Raw genomic sequence first — 20,583 nt, forward strand, 5'->3', positions numbered from 1 at the left:
TGGAGGAACATGGCCTTGCAGACCCCTGGAGTACTCGCCACCCATTGACGTGATAGGGCTCTTGCCACGCCTCCGTTCACGCCTTCTGGTTGTGCATAGATTACTGGCTGGTCGATAGGGGATTGGCAACTTGGGCGTCACGCACCACTTATTTACCACGCACATATTCGGACGATTCTCCAGTATTGCTGACTCTCACACCGCCGCAGGAGGAGCCTCTATATTTAGCATGGCGCCTCAATCCGCAGTCACTGCTTAACCCTGTTTTTAAGGATGAAATAGAACAAGAAATATCGGACTTCTTCCTTCGCAACATTGGCTCCATCCCTCTATACTCTACCATATGGGAGGATTTTAAGGTCACCATACGGGGCATCTGCCTAGCGAAAAGTGGCTGGGTACTGAAAGACATAAGAAACACAGTCCACAAATTAGAGGCAGAACTCAAGCAAACTGAGTCTGATCTCCAGTCCGCGCCTTCTCCCACATTACAGGCACACCTACGAGCGCTACTTACCGAATATCAAGAAACTGCAGAACGCGAGTGTAAATTCAGGGGAAAATATCACAAAGCTCGGCAGTATGGTGAAGGCGAGAGACCGGGTAGAGCGCTGGCCTCTTCTGTCCGCCCTCCACCTTTCACCAACACGGTATTAGAAATTGAAGATGAGGACGGACTGGTACACGGAAACTCCTCGGATATTTTAGCCGCGTTTAAACAATTTGATAAATGTCTATACTCCACCCACCACCACACTCCAGTAGATTTTGAATCATTCTTTGAGGACACCGCCATAGCTTAGTTAGGAAATGGCCAAAGAGAATTCCTACTAGCCCACCATGATGATGATGAGATCATCTCAGCCATCATGCAATTGCAATCTGGCAATGCTCCGGGGCCTGACGGCCTACTGGGTGAATTCTATAAATTGTATAAACATCTCATTATTCCGGTGCTGAGGCACGTGTTCGAGGAGGCCCGTGAGACCGGTATTCTGCCCCGAACAATGCGGGAAGCTCTCATTATATAGTTGCCTAAGCCAGGTAAATCTCCCACGCAACTTGACCCGTACAGATCCCTCTCACTCATAAATTTAGATGCCAAAATTTGCGCCAAACTAATTACTAACCGCATCAGCCCCGTTATGCCAGTGCTGGTCCTCCCGAACCAATCAGGATTTATCCGACTAGGAGCACACCCACAACTTGAGAACACTATTCACTTTACTTCACGACATTGACCCCGAGGAAAACGCGGCTGCCATATTCCCTGATGCCACCAAGGCATTTGATTCCCTGGAATGAGATTATCTTTCCTTTGTCTTGGTACGCATGGGCTTCCTCCCCCACCCATTCCTGGCCTGGGTTAACCTAATATACACTGGTCTTCGCGCCACCGTAATGAAAAATGGTCTGCGCTCTTCCTCCTTCCTCCTGGCGAGAGACACCAGGCAAGGATGTCCTCTTTCCCCTCTCCTATTTGCATTGGCTATCGAACCTCTCGCTGCTAAAATTAGACATCGGGCCATGCCATCATCTACCCTGGGCGGCAGATTCTCATATCCTTATACGCAGACAATATCACTTTATACTTGCGACAGCCTGACATCATCTTGAATCCCATGCTGCGTTTATTTATTCTGTTTGGGCAACTATCGGGGGGTCAACATCAACTGGTCCAAATCCCAGATTTATCCTCTTGCGGAATCCACCACAAGGTTTACCTCGGATTTCCCCCTTAAATGGTGTGATGACACTCTCACTTATTTGGGTATCACTGTGTCTCGCTCACGCGATGAACTCATGACAGCCAATTACGGACGCGCTTTAGACTCCAACACCGATAAAATCACAAGTTGGATAGCGCTACCCCTATCCATGGCTGGCAGAGCATCATTAATCAAAATGGTCATTCTACCCAAACTCCTGTACTTATTTGTCAACATCCCATATGCCCCCAGCCGTCACTTTTTCTCTGCCATGAAGACTCAACTAATACGACTAATATGGGGAGGGAAACAAGCCAGGCTCAGATGGGACACACTTATGTGCCCTTTTAATGCGGGTGGGTTCTCCGTGCCAGACATCGAATTATATTTCAGCTGTGCACAGGCACACTATGCTACGTACTGGATGAAGCCCCTGCACATGCCTCACCTGGCGATTGAAAACGGTTACATGCGCCCCATTCCTAGCACCGCCTATATCAGTGTCCCCGCTGTCCCCAGACATATTGCATCTACCACCGTTCAATGTACCGTTGGTGCATGGCACCACCTAGCCAAATTAACCAATTGCACATCACTTTACTCTCCTAACCTTCCCCATTTATGGGCGACAGGACCTCCCAGTCACGCAGGAGGGCAGCTGTAGACAGCTCCTCAGCAAACTCTCCATACACACCTGGGACAACTATATACTAATGGGAACTTCAGCACCAGCGACAATTATTTTTAAAATGTCGACCCTACTCTCTTAGACCGCTTTTATTACATCAGACTCCGACAAGACTTGAAAGCTGCTACACCCACTTTTCCCCTGGAACCCTTAGTGATGTCCCCGTTACATATACTGCTGCAACAAGATGCCCCTGCGCATGTTCTACCTAAATTGTACCACACCGTCCAAACCAATAGAGAATACGACCCACCAACAGCCCAAGACAAGTGGAAGGAAGAACTCGGTCACCCCATAACCGACGAACAGTGGACATATTGTTGTGCACAACCAGGGGAAATTTCCGCTAGCAGCAGATTCAGGATAATACATTACAAATACCTGCACCGTTTATATTGCACTCCAGCACAACTGTACTAGTTGAAACTACGGGACAACGATCACTGCGACCACTGTGGTAGGGAAGGGGCTGACTTTAAGCACCTAGCCTGGGATTGTCCACCTATACAACACTACTGGGTGGAGGTACTTGCTGCACTAGATCTCTTTACTGGCCTACATGTCCCTACAGACCCACTTACTGCCCTGTTGGGCTACACTGAACCCAATGCCACGAAAATGCGGAAGTTCCTCCATAGCACTACTACTCGCCAAGAGGAAAATTGCCTGTCTGTGGGGAAGAGGGAGAGCTCCGAACTTTAAGGACTGGCTCTAGGACCTAACATATTGCCAGGAGCAGTTACACATTTATGCAGAGCTCCAGCCCCCCTCATCACGCCCAAGGGGTATCTGGGGCCCGTTGCAAATGTATTTATTGGAACATGCCACAGACAATAACGCGGAAACCTCATGAGAAATATCACCCGCCCCCCTGACAATACTCCCCAGCAGAGCACACACCCACACCCATCGCGCACTGGACAACTCGGGACGATATGTGTCATCGCCACATTATTTATAGGCCGAAACACCCCTTTGTAATGGTTATACTTCTTTAGTGTACAACACATAAGTGAATTTTATTTTTTCTTTTTCCAGATGCCTCCGTTGTTTGCTAATGTTCTTGTTATTATATGTATGCAATGATAATCCTGCCTTCATAGCCAAACACTCTTGCTAACGCGGCCGGCCCGACGGGGTTGTAGGCGGCTTGCTGTGTACTCCCCTGCCCTCATAGTACACCCTTCTTACAAATTCGCAATGTCGCTATGCCGGCCAATATACGGTTGTAGGCAGTAAGCGTAGATGTAAACCCAATGTTGATCTTCAATAAAGGTTTTTTTGAAATATGAAAAAAAATAAAAGGATAGCTGGTTCTATGTCTTTGTTGCTAGGTAGGAGAAGGAGCAAACTTTGCATCTGCTACGTCGTCTGTGGGGGTGAGGGTTATAGAAAGGGATGTGGAGCAGAAGTGTCTGGTGGGCTAATGGAAGTTCAGGCAGTGATTCAAGTAGGCAGGTCTGCAGTTGTGCAGGGCCTTGTATGCGTGGGTCAGGAGCTTGAGCTGGCATCTTTTTTGTACTGGGAGCCAGTGAAGTTCCCTGACATAGGGAGTGATGTGGGTTTGTCCGAATGTTCTGTATTCTGAGGTGAGCTGTGATCCTTGCGTAGAGAGCATTGGCGTTGTCCATTCAACTGAAGAGGAGGGCCTGTGTGAAGCTGTGCCTTGAGCTTTGGGGTATCCATTTGAATATCTTGCGAAGCATGAAGAGGATGAACAAACAGAAGCTGGAGATCAAGTTGACCAGTGTCGTTATGGTTAGTTTGTCCAGAAAGGTGCCTAGGTTCCTAGTGTGGTCACTGGGGGTAGGAGGAGGTCCAACTTCTGAAGGCCACTAGGATGCATCCCTCGGGGAGCTTTCGTTTCTGAAAATCTGTACCTCTGTCTTGTCCGAGTGGAGCTTCAGGCAGTTGTCCTTCAAGCCGTTGGCGTAGTCTGTCATTCAGTTTTTGAAGTTGGTCTTGATCTTGGTGGTGTCTTCGAAGCGGAAGAACATGAAGTGTGTCTCGTAGGCTTAGGATATGATGTGGAGTTTGTGTGTTTTGGCGATGCTCGCCACAGGTGTCATATCACTTTAAAAGTGTGTGGGGCTGAGCGAGGATCCTTGGTGAACTCCACATATGATTTCCATGGGTTCGGAGGTGAAGGTTTGGAATGTTTGGATTGGAAGATTTGAAAGATTGCTCTGTATTAGACCTGCCATCCTTAGGATGGAATTCCTCCAAACTTTTTGCCTGCTTACCTCAAATTTTTTCCGTATTTTTATGTTGGCCTTAGGACTCTGAGCGCTTTACCACTGCTAACCAGTGCTAAAGTGCATGTGCTTCTCCCCTAAACATGATGGCATTGGTGTATACTTGACATATTTAGTTTACTGATAAGTCCCTTGTGAAGTGGCATACCATATACCCATGACCTGTAATGCAAATGCTACTAGTGGGCCTGCAAAACTGATTGTGCCACCCACACATGTAGCCTTTCAGACTTGTCTCAAGGCCAATTCACAACTCCGGTTCTACTTATTGAATTTTTGTAGATTTGGTTTTGTTTTAATCATAAAATGATTCACTATTTTTCATTGTGTTACTGTGTGCGTGTTGCAGAAATACTTTATACATTGCCTCTTTAGATAAGCCTGATTCCTCTGCAGGGGCGTAACACGGGCCCTCCGCATCCCCTGCGGTCCCCCAAAAGCTCTGGATTTAATCTGGAGTGGGGGCCCCTCCGTGTGTGCGTGGCAAGGGGGCCCCCTCAACTTTTGTTACGCCACTGCTGCTCTGTGTCAAGCTACCAGAGGATGAGCACAGGTTATCTTTTAGTGTGTATCTAGCTTACCCTGACGAGGATTGTGGTCCCTACTTAAACAGGGTACATATTTCTGCCAACTAGAGACCCAGTTTCTAACATGCTGCATCTTGAATCGCCCTAATCAAGGTCTGCCTATAGGCCTTACTTCTGCATGCCAAATGGTAAGCATAAAGGAGGGATTTGTTCATGTTGATTAGTGTGTTTCTGAAATCCCTTTTTTCACTTCTACGCCTCATGGAAACCTATATCCCCTTTGAAAGAAAGCACAATTTAACCTTCCATCATTACAAATTGTGTTTCAACCATGTCGCTGCGATTGATTGAGGTATGCAGGTCCGGCGTTGTGGAGGGCTTTGTAGGCGTGTATCAATGTGACTGCTAATTCACTTACCCCAAATGTTTTGCTATTTCTTTTGATTTTTTTTTTAATGTATGGAACTAACTGTTTTAAGTCATATGTGTACTTTTCTTAACTTTGGTGGAACTTGCCTGTTCCTCTTTCCTTAGGAGCCCCCCTTGTGAAGCCACTGCCTGTAAATCCCACGGATCCTGCTGTGACTGGCCCTGATATCTTTTCAAAGTTGGTGCCAATGGCTGCTCATGAGGCTTCCTCCTTGTACAGGTGAATGAAAGAACCCTGCTTGAGAGTGCTGTTTTTTCTCTAAAGCACTTTACACACCTTTATGATAGCTTAGTCAATTTGGGTCTAGACTAAAGTCATAAAAATATTCAAGATACGTCTGAGACAAAGTAGTTTTCATCGCCAGCTTCTGGTTCCTCACAGTCATCTAATTTTTACCTGTAAATCATCTTTTTGCATTCTTAATGCCACTGTTGAAACGCTTTTTACCAAAAGTCATGTGCATGTTGAACGAATGGAAGGTAATTTAGTCATGCATGACATTAGTAGTGCATGTTTGTTCATAATATTTGCTGTAAATATTTCAGTGTGATATAATCTTTAATAGCCTGTAAAAGAAATTGTATCATGGGATGCATTTGTGCAGCTCTCTAGCTGCCACGAAGAATCTCGAGACAGACCGCTTCCCGTGCTCCAAAAAGGTCTTTCTAATAATGATTCAAAATGGTCAAATAAGGTAGCATTATGATGGTTACTTCTCACCGATTTCTCACCTCATGAATGTCCACCAGGTGCCGGATTAGATCCAGAAACGTTTTTCACAGCAGTGTCACCGAGTAGAACCATGCAACTTCACCCACCCAATATGTGATGACTAATGAACATATAAGGCACGGGTAGGCATGCTTGCATCAGTTGTCTTTCCGGCCTCATCAATACAGGTCCGGTGCTCCTGTTGCTTCTTCACTGATGAAATTCCTCAGCTTTTCACAGCAGTTGCATCAAATGTCTCTTCTTAAGGTTTTAGGGTTCACACCTGGTCCCTTATACCCAAAGATGATGTTCATATCTGGCCCACTTGACTTCTGCATGTGGTATCTAGAATCTGAATACAACCTGCTGTACCGGGATGCACCCAATATCCATCAGAGAACTGGAGGCTGTTTTTATTGTCCAAGGAACTCCGGGACTTTGCAAAGCCGGCCCTCACCACATAAGGCAAGCCCTTCCAAAAAGGAATTATCTTCCTCAAAATCTTCCCACAAAAAACATAGGAAGAAGTAGAGCTCTGCTTCTATGAAATTTTAGAGACTTTGAGCTTTCTCCCAATGCCTGTCACTTCCTCATCATATGAACTGATTCCTAATTTGTAGAGAGGGTGTGGCGTTACAGCCAGAGCTGCTGACTTTGGAATTGGCTAATCAGGTTTGTGTCCTGGTGTCTGCTTGCATCCTAGGAGTCTTGGGAAATTACTTTGCTTTCCTTTGCCTAAATAAATAACCTGACCTTATGTAATGTAACTGGTGTTCATGTAAAGCATTCCAATGCCCTTGGCTTGAGTTCACGCTATTTAAAACTTAAAAAAAGAAAAGGTGAGGCAAGAATTTGACTCAGTCGGCCAACTCCGCTCAAGTCAATGCCTTCCAGTAAGACTTGCTGGACAATTCCAGGGTGTCCCCTTTACCTTCTGGGCCACTCTCCAGGGCTGAGCCCACTTGTAATGATTTGGTAAATCTACTATCTGCTCGCTCTAATGCTGTCAAAAATTCTGGCTCAACAGGCTTCCGCCTTTTTGTTTCTTCTGAGGTAGCCAGTGTCTTTCAAGGCCTTGTGTGCTTGACATCACTTAGTGTCATCAGCGGCACCACCTTTTGAGCCAATTTTGGCACCACTTTGCTCTTTGAAGTTGGCTGATATACGAGTGGCAAAAGGAATGTGCATGCCTGCTTTGATGATAAACCTACGGCAGATTACCTCAATAAGCATCGTATTGGATAAATTTAGGATACCCTTGCTATACCTTATGAAGACTATAGCGCCAATGAAGTCTGGCAAATTCCTCCCCTCTTAAAATACAAATGCTGACCTCTGCCTTGATTTACAAAACTCAGTTGATCTCAACACATCTCCTGAATGAGACATCCTTTAGCCCCAGACATCCTTCAATAAAGTTCCCTCATTCCCTTTGGTGGTACTAAAAGCAGCTGTGGAACTGGAATTGGTCTTGCTAAACACAGGGAGAAATCTACAATTTTAACCAAAATTCTGCAGCCATCCTCTGCATTTTTCTGAATCTCTTCTGCTGTTTAACTGCCAATGCTTCTAGCTCACAAGTGTTATCTGTGGTTCATCTGAAGAGTGTCAGCCATATCGGGTATGTGGTTCAGCTGGTTTACTACAAAAACTGCACTGTGCATTTACACCAAAGTGCTGGTTCTTGTGAATGCGCAGGAATCCATGCATTTCAGTGCTTTTGGATGACTGGTAAAAACTTTATTGTTTAGTTAATTAAAACCATAACAAAAATGAACATGGAAGACATTTTAACATTACAGTGAAATCAATTAAATTTCTGCATCGTACAGTTTAAATTGCAAAAGTTAAAATGATGCTGGTAGGAGCTGTGTCCAATTGTTTGTCTTTAAAATAGTTAATAAAACTGAGCATCTTATTTTAAAATATCAAGAGCTTTCAGCCGCTTTTCAAAGGCTATCAAGAATTTTATAAATTTGCAATTAATTATTGGGTCGGTTGAGTCTAAGGCACCAATAATTGCAGATCTACAGGTGCGTAGACCTTTGGCCTTAAAAATGTTCTTTAGAAAAAGTGTTCGCTCCTGGGTCAGTGATTTGCAGTGGCATATAATGTGGATTATATCTTCTTTTATAGTGCCACATAGTCGGCAGGTATTTGCTTCTGAGCGTTTCCAGACAGGTCCATCAGCCACAGTTGGTGGATTACCGAATCTCACTGCCATCAGCCTTTTTTTTATAAACACAGAGTATGTTGATGCAAGGTAGGTAGCCGGGATGAGATTGTTATAGCTGTTAATCACGGTCCAAGCGTGAGATCGGGCTGCAAAGATGGCTTTATCCGTGATTAATGAATGGAATTTGGCCGCTTTTTTTAGGACCTGTTTAAAGGACGTGAATGGTAGATTTTTTTCCCACAAGGTTACCATGCATGTTTGCTCCAAAGCGCCTGTCAGATATTTGTTTGCGGCAGAATTTTGTTGATTTTGTAATTCCTGCCATAACAAGCTGTCCAAGGTGTTATTTGTAGAGTTCAGTTTAATTCTATACCATACTCTAATACTTGTGTAGAGTCTTCCGAGTGTCTCGTTCATCAGGCCAAATTCTAAACGCGTCTGGGCAGGAGAAGATGAACGTGGAAGTTGCAAGACCTTCTTGTAGATTTTTGCAGTAAGGCTGTTTAAAGTAATATCATCCTTGCCCTGCATAGCTATGCTTGCGTAGGATAGTGTAGGAAGTACTTTGGTTGCCATTACTGTTAGTAGAGGTTTCAGTGAGGGGCCTTGCAGCTTTTTTGCCAATGAGCTAAGTGCAAAAATTAGTGCTCCGGCTCTCTGCTTCATATAGTTTTTTTGGGCGTTCAGGGTGAGCTTGTCATCGAGATAGTATCCTAAGTATTTATAGTATGTGACTCTTTCAAGTGATTTTCCCTCAAATGATATGTTAAGTTTCACAGTACGATGATTGGTTATTGACATAGTTTTTGTCTTAGATAAATTCAGAGTAAGGTTATTTGCCTTCAGAAATTGTGATGTTACTGACAGTAACCTGGACAGGCCCACTTTTGTTTGGCTCAAAAGAACGATGTCATCAGCATAAGCCAGATGGGTAAGATGACGGTTGCCAAGTTTTGGTGCATGCGCATTACAAATGTTTAAAGTTCCTGACAGGTCTGATATGAATAGATTAAAAAGCTGTGGTGCTAAGACGCAGCCCTGTTTTAAGCCAATCGATGTGTATACTTTTCTTGATAGATGTGATCCATCCCCTAACTTGATTTGTGTCCAAGTATCTGTGTTGAATAGGAGTAGCCCCCTCAGTACTTTCTCGGGAATGGCCCAGGCTTTCAGCTTTGCCCATAATAGCTTGCGGTCAACGCTATCGAAGGCCGCCTTCAGGTCGATAAAACAGAGATTCAGGTCCTGCTTCGAGCGCTGGCATTTTTCCGCTATCATTGTTATTGTTAGTATATTAGATGTAGTTCCGATACCCGCTCTAAAGCCAGTTTGATTTATTGGAATTATTGCTTTATCGTCTGCCCAATTTACCAGGTCTTTTAAAAGGAGAGAGGCAAAGTATTTGGCTTCGATGTCCTGGAGTGTTATTAGGCGGTAATTTAAAGGGTTTGCCCTGTCTCCACCTTTGTGTATTGGGGTGATGATAGAGCCTTTCCAGCTTTCTGGGATGCGATTATACCATTGAACGTCTGTAAAGAGCTCTTCGAGATGTTGTGCCCAAAGGTCTGGTGAATCCTTAAAGGCAATTTGTGGGATGCCATTCGGGCCCGGCGCTCCATTTCTTTTTCCCTTTCCGATGATGGCTATGATCTCGTCAGCAGTGTACCAGCCTTCTGTGGCTTCAGTGCACGTATGTATCCTTTGTGCTATTGTCGTGCGGTTAATGTGATGATGTTCATCGCAACTGTTTAAATATGGCTCCGCAGTTCCCAATGTCTGTTCTGGAGCTTTCCGTCGGTTTTCTTCAAATTTTGTCGACAGGAAAGTTGACCATACCGTTTCTTGAATATTTGAGGACAGAACATTTCGTGGCCTTGTTAGCTGGTTTATTATGGTCCAGAATTTGTTCGAGTCCTGTAACTTAGAGCTAGCCAGTAAGTTAATCCAAAAGTCATCGTTCGCCTTCTTTTGCAGCTCCCAGATTCCTTTTTTATATAATTTTCTGTGGACACGAAACGTATTCAAGCAGCTCGGGTCATTCACTTTTAATTGCAGATTTTTTTGGCTTCTACGCAAGGCCCTTCTTTGTTCATTTAGTGCCCAGGGCAGTTTCTTGGTCGCATGCTTAGTTTTTACCGATGTTTTTGTTGGTTTCATTCTTAACTTTAATTTTGCAAGAAAGAGAGACCAGGCTTGTATCTTATCTGTTGTAGCTCTGTTTGCCTCTTGGAGAGCGTACTTTATTATTGAGGTCCAATTCAGTTTAGTCGAACTGTTCCAGTGTATTCGTTTCTGGTTGGTTGTTCCCAAGTAGCCTTCCAGGGCATACACCGGTTGCAATGTATCTGAATAATAGTTGAGTTTCAGATGTTGCATACTATGATCACTCATTGTTGTATATTCGATATAAAAACTGAGTACTGAAGGAAACAGTGGGAGACTTATTATCGTAAAGTCCAATGTGGATTGACTACAAGGACCGTAGAACGTTTTCTTTGGTGGATTGTCTTTCTCTGTTCTGCCATTCAGTACTCGCATACCTAGGTACTCTAGGTCAGTTACTAAGTGAGTGGCTAGGCTATCCTTTCGGCTCTTTGTTGCACCTGTTGCTTGCTGGGGGACGTTCCAGTGTATGTTGTCTGAGGTTAGTATCTCATCTTCCTCTGGTGTATAAATCAGATTGGAGTTAAAATCTCCTGTTAAGATGATGTTCCAGGTTGGTTCAGAGCTCCGAAATTTTAGTATCTCCTTGCGTAATAAGTTGAATTTTGTCTTTTTTACCAGATGATTCGGTTGGGTGTAGTGATTAATCAATATTGCCGTTTTATGGCCGTACTTTTTTTGGCCTGACAATTTGATTAACTGTAAACTTGGATCTGGCGATTGAAGTTGTTCTGACTTAATTTTAAGAGCAGTAGACACGTATACCATTAGGCCTCCGATTGCTCTTCCGTAGGTTTTACATTTTTTAGCTGGCACCGTGTAATGGATGTAGCCCGCCAATGCAATTTCTTCCTGCAGCCATGTTTCTTGCAGGGCAATTATGTCGGCGTTGTCCCATTCATCCAAGGCGAGACCGTCGTCCAGCAGTCTTTTTGCGCCTGCTATGTTCCATGAGATAATATGTATTTCATTATGTCCTACTTTATTTCTTTCTTGGGCGATCGGTCAGTTAGGCCGTTTATTGTTTAGTATGTTAGGGAGCCAGTTCCAAGAATCAGTTATATTTAGCTGTTCTCCCACTGTAACTGCGCTTGCCTCTATGCATTTAGGTTCTGCCTCGCTTCTGCCTTTGGCGTTATGTAGTATAGAGTAGACTGTTTTTTTTGGGGCGAGGTCTGCCAGTCTTCTTATAAGTTGCGTGCCACTATTTGTCTGTAGAGGAAGCGGGTATCTTGGGGCAGTTGGCTGTGATAATTGAATGCCCCATGCTTGGAAGGTCTCCGTATGCTCTAGAATAGCTTGGGCTATAGCAGCGGAGGTCCATGTTGTCCTTGTTTGTTCATGCGTTGTTGTGTTAGAGCTACTTAGAAATTCTACCCGGTCTAGGTCGGATGATTTGATAGCGCTTAGTTCCTTAATTTCTTTGGTCAGTTTTAGGATATTATTCCTATTTAGGATATCGTGTCTGCCTTGAGTCACGTACTCGGGGGTAAAGATAATTTGGCAGCTGACATTATCCGCATTGATCGTGTCTATTATTGGTTTTATTACTGCCTCTTCGCTTAGCCGTGACGTTTGGAGCTGATTGTGCTGGATATCAGGTGATAAATTGATGGTATCTAGTTTTTGGTTTGTCGCTGCCGCGTCTCTTGGTCGTGTCATTTTGTTGTTGGTGACAACGAAGCTCAGCTTTGTCTGAGTCAAATTGCACTGGCTGCCTGATGTTAAGGTGTGGGGGCTTAGCCCGGGGTGTTGGATGGTGCTATGCAATTCGTCTCGATGTGCTGGATCTGTGTTGTTTGCTTTAAGGCAGTGTTTTTCAGCTTCGCTCTCTCTCTCCTGCTGTTGTTGGTTGCTAGTGCGTTCTTGGGCAGTTTTGTTTCCATCGTGAAGTGCTCGAATTTGAGCATTTTGAGGGTTTAATGATGATGTTGTGTTGGGCGGTTTTATTGATTCCGTAAGTGGCATCGGATCATTGGGTGAACTCCTGTTTAGTAAATTTTCTGACTGCTCGTTGTGTACTTGAACAATAGTTTTGTTGTTTTCAGGTGCCGGGGATATTTTGTGCTCCGGCTCTTTTGTGGTCAGACTGGTCTGTTTTGAGGCTGGATTTTGATCAGGTATTTGCATCAACTGGGGGTTTTCCCGAGATTCCAGTGAGCTTTGAGGGTTGGATTTCGCGTTTAGCGAGGTTGTGTATATATATTGTCCGATGGTTCCTGCTTCGGCCTTCTTAGAGGTATCCATTGTGCCTAACTCTGGTGTGTTTTGTGTATGGTGTTTTAGAAATATAGGATAGCTGCTATGGCGTCGGAGCACGTCATCTTCTGTTTTTTTGTTTCTTGCTTTCCTTTCTTTTTTCTTTTGTCTTTTCGTTAAATTTTGTGTCTTTTGCTTGGCCGTGGTAGATTCCGTTGCTGGTTTTTCTGGTGTATTATCACTGATTATGTTGATCTCATGCCGTGATGTCTGTAATTCAGGTGTTTTTTCTTCTCGAGGTCTGTTGCTGCCAGATTGTTGATCTTCAAGTTTGACGGTCTTTAAGCTTTCGGTAGCTCTGTCGCAGCTTATTTCTTGCTTGTTTAAACTAATGATCTGGTCAAGGACCGTTGGTAGGGTGCTCAATTTATCCAGAATTGGGCCGCAAGGGCAAATTTGATGCTGTTCGGCCGAGATGGATTGCGCCCTTTTAATTAAGTTATTAAGGTTATCCAGTTTTGTATTTATTCCTGCTATATAAGATGCAATTATGTTCATCAGATCTATTTGGATGTCCAACTTGTCGGATTGCATTGTTAATGTTGCCGTAGCTGTTCTTAGTGCTTGCAGGAGAGGTGCCACGAGGGTCAGAGACTCGTCACCTGTAGGTGAATTTGTTTTGTCGTCGTGTCTTAGCGAGTTGTTATGATCCTTCGTGTTATTGAGTGGGACTTGTTGCCCAGCGGGGGCCTTTGAACCGTGTGCTGGGTTGCTTTCCGGGATGTGTGGGTATGGGACTTCATCTGACTGGAGTTTTTCAGGCTCTACATTTCCTATTTCCTGGTTCAACGGATCGTAGGGGCCTTTTTCGGCTGATCGCTCTCTCGCTTTAATTTTGTAAAGTAGTTGGTTGGTGGTGGGCCATTGTTTTTGACGGATTATTCAGACTTGAGTTGTCAACAGAGTGAATTATTGCAAATGTGGTTACACTTGTTGGTCCATTTAGCGGATTTGTATTGTTCTCACTGCTTGTTAGGTGATCTTGACTTTTATTAACAGGACAGTCTTCAGTGAGTTGAACAGCTACTTTTACAGGCGAGGTTGAGTATGTACATGCATCTTTTGTTGACTGGAAGCTGTCTTCTGGTTCTATCTCAGGATCCAATGGGGTTTGTAGGCCTGCTACGTCGGTCGTGGAAGAGAACAGTACCTCGCCTGGATCTTTCAAAAAGTTGAATCTTTGGTCCTTTAAAGAGTTCTTGTTCGCTATTGATTTCTCGAAGAGAGTTGCAATTGGTGATATTAAGGGATTTTTCAGGGTGCTGTTGGCTTTGTTTGCAGATGATTTATCGAGTCTTCTCCGTTTGGCTGAGATCTTCCGTGCTGTCGGTTTCTCGCTAGGTGCTTTTCTTATTTTGCTGGACCTCATTGTTTGGGCTTGCTGGCTTTGGGTTACAGCAGCGTTGTTATCGCAGCGCAGGTCGCCGCGTTCACGCTGTCGTGCACCTATGTGGTGCTTAACCTCCTCCTGCATGGTGCTGTGCGCTTGCTGCCCCGGAGTTGCCTGTGTGGCGTTGGTTTCTCGGTGTGATTCAGATCTTTACGGTCACGCTGGCGTAAATCCTACGTGCAGCCTACGTGCAGCCGACCGTCAATGTTCCTGTCTTGTTTCGGCTTATCTGGGCTTGTGCTCTTCCGCCGGCACCCACCGGCTATCCGGATGCGGGATTTGTTCCAGGGGTCTAGATTACGCTGGGAGGTTGTGCCCCCTTAGTAACGGCCCGCAGTTTTGCTCTGCTCTGCTTGCGCTCACCCTCTCACTCGCGCTCGCGCTCCCAAGCCCGTCTGCCCCAGGAGGGACAGCTGCCGTCAGGGAGAGGGTGGGGGGGTGTCAGAGGATGGTGCGTGGTGATATGGCTTCGCTTGCCTATTTTTGAGCAGGTATGTAGGACTGCTTAGACTGGATCCGGGTAATACTCGGTAAAAAACGGTGCCTTTAACTTGGAGGTAGGCCACTGCCTGTTTATCGAGCCAGCCTTGGTCAGATTGGTATCCGCTTGTTAGATTGCTTTTATTTCTGTAGTTGGCTGTTAATTGTTGGTTTTCCTGATTGTCAACCAACAAGGGATGGGTCCATCAATGTGCGATGAGACAGGCTTTGTTGGTCTACGCTAGGCTGGACTACACTTATCAAGACCGGCTTGAATGCCTTCGCCTTAGACTGACCTTCAATGACCTTCAATCTTCAGCCTCTGGCCTCAGTTGGCTGTTAATAGCTGTTAATGACTGCTTGTTGTCCTGCCCGTTTTTACCGCTGTCTTTTGCTGCCTTGACCTCCTCCCCTCCTCCCCTCCCCCTCGTCTTGCTCCTGGGGGTACTGGGTGGTGCTTAGAGGGGCTGCTAAAGATAGGTTAGATGGATGAAATGGAATCTTGTCAGCAGTGTCTGTTAGTCTTTGGGCGTGCTTTTTCTTCCCATTTTCTATTGAAAACACAGGGATGCAGGGTAGCAGGGATGGGCTGCCTCTTGTACAAGTGCCTCTTGTACTGTGCTGGCTGACCTGCCACTGGCCACAGGACGTGTTGCCTGCAGGTCACAAACCGAACAGCTGCTCAAGCGCGTTCGGGACGTCCGCCCCCCGTGTCCTCCCTCACTCACTCACTCACCGGATGCTGTGGGCAGGTGGAGGAGTTTGGAGCCGAATTACTGCAGAACTGCTGGAGTTGGATCCTTCAGTGCGCAGCGGTACACAGCACCTACTTCCTGGGTTGAGTGCGGCTGTAGCAGAAGTAGGAGCAGGTAGTAGTAGTCTCTACCACGATCACCAGCCAATCAGTCAGCCGATCTGCCGGTCCCGGCTATCAGGGGGGGTTTGCAGCCGGGCGCACTCCTGTTCACCGCGCCTCAGCACACCATACCACCTGACCCGGCTCGGCTTGGCCTGGGTGCTGCACTCCACGCCGTGTCCTCGCCTCGCCGTATCTCTGCTTCCAGCGCACACAGCACACACAGCAGCAGCAGCTCTATGCTCCGCTCCGTGAATCCGCTCGATGCTCTCCGCGCAATATGCCAATATGACTCTTGGGCCTCAGAGTACGGGGCTCAGGGTTCAGGGCTCGGGCTCGGCACTCTCTGCCTCGGCACCAGCCCAGATTCACCCGTCAACCCGTCAGCTCCGCTCAGTGCACTGCACCGCTTCAGCGTCTCTCCCGACTCGATGCTCGCTGTGCTCTCTGTGCTGCTCAATAGCGCCACCTCTGGCTGGGTGTGGAGTGCTGAATGCTTAGCTCTTTCTAGAAGACGAAGTTATCAACAGACTGTGAATGCGCAGGAATCCATGCATTTCAGTGCTTTTGGATGACGTACTAGTGATGGCAAGATATCCTGTTCTGATCATAAAGCATTGCCGGCACATGATGGCCTTTCCCCACAACGTGGGCTTCACAATCTGAATTTGAATCTTAACATTCCTCATGGCATCCCCATTCTGGTGGTTATGTCTAACTGCAGATTCATCACCCAGGCACTAGACTGGATCTGGATTTTTTTCCTGCAACAGCTTTCGAATGCTGATGGGTGGCATCCAGTTTTGTTCTGCTTCAGACAGGGATGTTGCTGACCTGAATATAGGCACCACACCTGTGGGCTGAAGTCAATTTGTTTTTCTCTGACCCCTTCGGTGCAGGTTTGGAGCTCCGTTCCCAAACTTTTCATTGGTGTTCAGACTCTGAGATAACTTTTACAAAGGACAGGGTGCTGAGGGAAAATGTCCCCTCTGAAGACTACAGGTTTTTGAACTGTCCAGCACCTGCAGGAAGCAGATATCACTGACAGATCCGCAAGACTTCTGCTTTGGTGTTTAGTCTCCAGTCATGATTTGGAGTCCTGCCACAACTGTTCCCTGATGTGCTCTTGATCTATCCGGGACCTTGAAGCAAAGCTGTATGTTGCTGAACAAAAGAAGCAAAGTTGGGCACTTTCGAAGTCCTAGACCTGCTCCACGTTTTGACCGTACTTCAGATCGCCGTTTTCGTGTTAGTACAAGATAAAGTCAAAAGACCAGTCTCTGTGCAAGCACCCCTTCCCCCACTGATTTTCCTCCACATAGAGGTTGTTCAGAGTTCTAAAGCCTAGACTATGTTGGCGTTGTTAGACTCCTATGCTTTTCCACAGTGGAAGCTGATGTGCCCTGAATTTCCCCGACCATCGTTGACTCGGACAGGTTGAGGCTGCTTTTTAGGTCTCGTGTGAGCCAGCGCGCATGTGTTGCTCTGCGAGGCTTTTAGTAAGGGCTGTAAACTCTAAACACACTCTTGTGCGTGCGCTTTTTAAAAAAATTTCCCGCTGTTGGCCTTTGCATGCGTCTTTCTAATAAAGACAGCACGCAGTTGGCCCAAGGCGGGCGCATGTCCCGCCTTCTCTGTCTCCTGGCCTAGGGTGCTCGGGAGCGAGCAGCGCCCCGCACTGTGCCAGGTGCATTCCTGACATTCCTTTCGCGGCCGCCTGGCCGCGCATGTCTATACTTCCCTACCGTGCCTCCTATCTTTATCATTTAAACTTTATCTTTACGCTCAATTCACACACTGGGCACTTTCACACATTGTGCACTTTCCCTGACTTTTAAGAAAACTTCCTTACCGGCCGCTCTTCTCTACTTTTTGTTTTATGTGGAGAGCCTAACAGCTGCAGTTTACTGACATGTTGTTCCTTGTAAGGCGCTTGCAAGCACTTTTTTTTTAACCATTTCACGATGAATGTCCTCCATTCTGGAACACAGAATAAAAAAAATGCAACTGTTCAATTCGTATGTGCATGCATGTGTTGGCAAGCATATAGATAGTCATGCTGTTCCGCCATAGTGTTCTGATACCTATTAATGCATGCTCCATGATACATGCGCATCATTTCATTTTATATGGCCAGTGTTCTTCAGCATGGGCATTTTATTTTAACTTATGGATGAAGAAGAACAGCATAGGCAAAAAAAAATGGCAAACCCAATAGATTTGCATTGGCTAAGCCAAATGACAAAACCTATTGATTTTTCAAATGTTTGTTATATGCTTTTACCCAACAGATACAACCACAAATTCTAAAATAAACTGGAAGGTGCTTTTCCCATCCGAGGCAGGCTACAGCGGTTTGGAATCCTAGTGGGAAGGTTTCTAGCATTCGGCGGATACTGCACGGGGGTCGCCGGGAGAGACTGCCCCTGCTTTGTTTTTAAATCCTTAGAGGTCCTCCTTAAGTATCGTCCCTGTAAAGGCCAGAGGGCATCCACTGGGGCCCAGGGATAGTTGGAGGTGGCAAGGACTGGAGGAGCTATCAGGAAGTGGCCACGCTGCCCCTCTCTGTTTACCCTGCCCTGTCTCTGAGGCGTTGTCTTGGGTTCACACGACCCCCTCGATGGTTTGCCTTTCCCATTCGGTTGTTTGGTTACAGCAGGCCTCCATTCTCGGAACTCTCCGTCCGCCTTTGGCCACGAGCTGTGTTTGTGCTACATCAGTGCTAGCAGTGGTTGAGGCGCTCTGTACCAGCGCTTTCTCCCTCTACTAGGTGCTACAAGCTAAACCCTGCCTATTTTAACTGCGGAGTGGCGTTGTGCGGATCATGGCGTGGAAGCATTGCTTCATTTTATCTGTTCACGCCTGCAAACCACAACGCACCCGCTGTGCTTTCTTCACCTGCTAGTTTCAAGCCAGTTAGAAGTTGTGTTAACCTAAAAGTCAATTAGGAATTTCAGCAGGACTGACACAGTCGTCACACTTTAGAGATCATTACTACAAGTTCTGTGATAATAGCAGCACTCGTCTTCACTTTCAGTGCACTACATACGTGTACTAATTGCCTAATTTAAAGAATGTCACTTTTTTTTATTTGGCCATATCTGCCAATGTCCTCGCGTTTAATGAGGGCATTGCCATGCGGAAATTACTGCTTTGGATGATTGTCTCGCACGAGAATCTACGGTTTCAAAGACCATGTTTTTGCACAATGTCTGACACCCGTTTCTCTCTTGTCCTGGATGCTGGGACTCCAAACGTAGAACTCGTCTTTTACTTATATAATGACGCTGTGGGCTGTAATGACATTAAAAGCCTTTGGTTCTTCGTGTTCAGCTGGGGTCCGGCGTGTCTTTTCTGTTGGACCAGTGGGAACTGTGCAGATGTTTTTCACTTTTTCAAGTTTTGACAACAGCTACTCAAATACTATGGAGAAAGTCACTTTTGATTTCACTTTCATGTTAGAACAGATTCTGGTGGCATGGACCAACACCCGATCCACTTGAAACCATCTGTAACTGGTCAGCTGGTATTTCCAGCAGGTCGCTCACGGGCTAACAGTTTAAATCGCATAGATTTCCTACTGTGTTCTGCAGGTGTCCTGCAATCCTTGAGTTAAAATCTCCGAGCCTGGTAAGTGCTGCAGCAAGACATTTTATTTCCAAGCACTCACTGCCTGTTCACAGCCCCTGCTTGCCCCTTGGGAGCAGGCCTAGCCAGGAAGGCTTCTGTGGCTAATCACTACAGAATGCATTTTATTGAGTTATGGGCCAAGGTACAGAGAGGGCTGGGAGCAAGGAAGCTGCCTTGCCCCCCGTGTCTGTAAGACTCCGCGTCGGAAGCTCTGTAGTCAGCTTGCCCTTTCCTCCTCTCGGGACATAGGGTCCCCGCGGCGCACTGTCAGGGGCCGCTGTCCACCAACAATAGGTGGGAAGTGGGGGTTACTTTTCCATCAGTGTAGGGGAGGGGATATCCTCCCACCCCCAGCAGCTCTCTCCAATTAGGCAGCCTCCAGCTCAGGCCAAGGGCTTCTGCCCTTTGTCCCAAGGAGAGCCCATATGTACGGTTCCCCCGAAGGCCTGCAATGATGACCGCTGATCCAAGGATGCATTGAGAACACTAGCCAATAACAAGGGTAGCAAATCGCTGGTATGGGTTCCACTGTGTTCAAGGGACATGAATAGGCACAATTATTATACGAGGTTAACAAAGCATTTGTTATTAGCAAATCCAATATGGTTTGGGCATACGTCAAACCACCTAAAATAATAGGGCACAATCCACTGCGTTCTTCTTTAATGATAAATACCTGAATCCAGAGAGTACTGTTTTATTAATATATTTTTACTCCTACAGCCGACACGGGTTTCTCAGAAGGGCGCTTCCGCGAGGTTTGAGACGAGTAACATGTGTATATCTCCCTTGCTACCACAAAGCTTTTATCATGCGAGTTCTAGGCAATCCCATTAAAGGCTTCGCAGTTCAGCCCCGCAGCACGTGGACACCATAATCTTATCAAAAGGTACGACTATGGTTTACAGGTGCAATGTTCTTAGTCATGTTCTGCATTCTGTCCATCAACTGTGGTTTTTGCATTTGTCACCCCCAGTGGGATGGGTATGCTCAGACGTGAGTCCCATGCTCTCCACACCACTGGATTCAAGCAAGGCGGGCTGAAGACGGCTGGAATGCCAGAAACCGGTCCTCGGAAGCTTGTTTCCGGTCCAGGGAAGGCATGGCTTGGCAGTTCGGGCTGGACTGTTCCCATGAGGCACAGGGTCAGACTGATTTGCATATGGCCATGTCTGAACTGGGGTGGTGTGGAGTGCAAAAAAATGATGGATTTAGGCCCAGATCTCTGTACTGGGGTGAATGTATGACATCGTTCTGCATTCTGTCCATCAACTGTGGTTTTTGCAGCTCTCAGAAGCTTTGGTCAGAG

At 46.1% G+C, this 20,583-nt stretch overlaps 1 protein-coding gene across 1 annotated transcript in view; it reads left to right on the plus strand.

Annotated features, from left to right (window-relative positions):
- The window catches only part of PTPN23 (protein tyrosine phosphatase non-receptor type 23), a 599,643-nt gene that overhangs the window by 253,566 nt on the left and 325,494 nt on the right, over window positions 1-20,583 (plus strand). The window contains exon 13 of the mRNA XM_086941008.1: window positions 5,714-5,828. Coding sequence (XP_086797134.1) covers window positions 5,714-5,828 — 115 coding nt within the window. The remainder of the gene's footprint in view (window positions 1-5,713; window positions 5,829-20,583) is intronic.

The sequence above is a fragment of the Lissotriton vulgaris genome, chromosome 10 (genome assembly GCF_964263255.1).
Source record: "Lissotriton vulgaris chromosome 10, aLisVul1.2, whole genome shotgun sequence".
NCBI classification, from domain to species: domain Eukaryota; kingdom Metazoa; phylum Chordata; class Amphibia; order Caudata; family Salamandridae; genus Lissotriton; species Lissotriton vulgaris.